Source organism: Amphimedon queenslandica, unplaced genomic scaffold (assembly GCF_000090795.2).
Source record: "Amphimedon queenslandica unplaced genomic scaffold, v1.1 AMPQUscaffold_4101_Cont23914, whole genome shotgun sequence".
Classification (NCBI taxonomy): domain Eukaryota; kingdom Metazoa; phylum Porifera; class Demospongiae; order Haplosclerida; family Niphatidae; genus Amphimedon; species Amphimedon queenslandica.
The window spans coordinates 1-1484 of NW_003555581.1; the positions used below are offsets into that span (position 1 = coordinate 1).

General features: G+C 36.2%; 1 protein-coding gene across 2 annotated transcripts; it reads left to right on the plus strand.

Moving 5' to 3' along the window:
- The first annotated feature begins 53 nt into the window (after positions 1-53).
- Positions 54-1204, plus strand: LOC109592742 (mediator of RNA polymerase II transcription subunit 14-like). Of its 2 annotated transcripts, none has more exons than XM_020008118.1 (4): positions 54-251; positions 454-580; positions 858-1070; positions 1102-1144. In XM_020008118.1, the coding sequence occupies exons 1-4, from the start codon at positions 192-194 to the stop codon at positions 1116-1118; spliced, it is 417 nt and encodes a 138-aa protein (XP_019863677.1). In that variant the 5' UTR covers positions 54-191; the 3' UTR covers positions 1119-1144. The 2 variants fall into 2 exon arrangements, with proteins under 2 accessions (XP_019863677.1, XP_019863678.1); XM_020008119.1 differs by having other exon boundaries at positions 57-251; positions 1141-1204.
- The last annotated feature ends 280 nt before the right edge of the window (positions 1205-1484 follow it).

Consider the following 1484-nt stretch of genomic DNA (forward strand, 5'->3'; position numbering starts at 1 on the left):
TAAAATGTACTTAAACACAAACAAAAGCACTTAAATGTGTTAAAAGTACCAGCACATGATAATGTATCTCACGCTCATTGTTGTCATGGTAACGATTAGGTTCCCCTGTCCTAGTGACGGAGCAGCAGCGGCTCTACCTCCTCCTGTTGGTTCAGTCCAGACTCTGTTCAGTTGATGGTAATCTCAATGACATGTTCAATACACTCCATCACTTCTGTCTCTCTCTACAGCTGGACTGCCTCCACGCTGAGGTTAGTTGAGTATTTATTAATGATAATTATGTATACATGTAGGTATAGCAGGACTTGGTATAACAATAAATTTGTTTGCATTAAAAAGAAGTTTTAATGAATAGCGATTGATTCAGTTTTTCAATACATGTACATTGAGAGGGTTTTATGAAAGGGTGGGCCAGTGTGTCCCTTGTATTATTGTCCATTGTTCATCCATTAGGTGGAGAGACTGAGTGTTGCTGTGTGTGGAGTGTATATGAAGGTGGAGGACTATGTACCAGGACACCTCATTAGACTGGTATACTGGAGACACACTGGACCAGCTTATCTACTGAATAATACCAGCTGTAAGTACCATTAATAACTGATGATTGACTATTAATAACTGGTAGTTTACCATACTTACTGTATAGCTGGTAAAGTTTTGGAGGATGGGATTTTAGAAGTTGCTGTTTCTCAATTATGTCCATTCAAAATGGCTGGTTTATTTTGACAAAAATAATTGCTTTCAAAATCCTAAATTCACTAAAAATATTCTCTTCAAAATTACCAACTACATGTACATGTACAAAATGTATACAGTATATATTCTATTTATTAGTAGTAATATTTTCCCTCCTGTAGCCCCATGGCCTCGTATTACAATATACATCAACCCTCACTCTCAGACCAGACAGTTAATAACTAGCCACACCCCTCCACTATCAATAGACCTATCACTGGTCCCTAATAAGCTATCATTCCAGGACGTACTGGTACAGTGTATCAAGTACAGGTCCCTATCAATACTGGAGAGACTCAAGAAACTCTTTAATGAGACACCATGGGAGAATAAAGGTACAGCATGTGTACATGTACATGTTTTTAGTGCTAAGTGGACGATAATTTTTGCCTTAAAGTGTGTTAGAGGCTTAGAATCACAAGTATCCTCACTAGCCTGACCTGTAATGTGTACATGTACATGTATACTGGTGTTGTTGTTGTTGTTGTTGTTGTTGTTGTTGTTTTGTTAATTATTGTTTATTGTTCTACATGTATCAGTGTGGTATGTTAATCAAGTTTCATAAATAATAATAATAACAATAATATACATGTAAATAAATAAATAAATAATAAGAAAACTAGTCTCATTAAATTTTAAGCCTCCTACAATCCAGTACATGTACAGTGTATGGTTGAAACCAGTGGAACTAGTTTATTGGTAAACTGCCTTGAGGACATAATGCACATGTTACTCATTACTCCTCCTCT

Coding starts and splice junctions, on each gene's coding strand:
- LOC109592742 (XM_020008118.1), top strand. CDS start 192: ATGTTCAATACACTCCATCACTTCTGTCTCTCTCTACAGCTGGACTGC. Junction 252..453: donor TGGACTGCCTCCACGCTGAG/GTTAGTTGAGTA, acceptor TTCATCCATTAG/GTGGAGAGACTGAGTGTTGC. Junction 581..857: donor TCTACTGAATAATACCAGCT/GTAAGTACCATT, acceptor TCCCTCCTGTAG/CCCCATGGCCTCGTATTACA.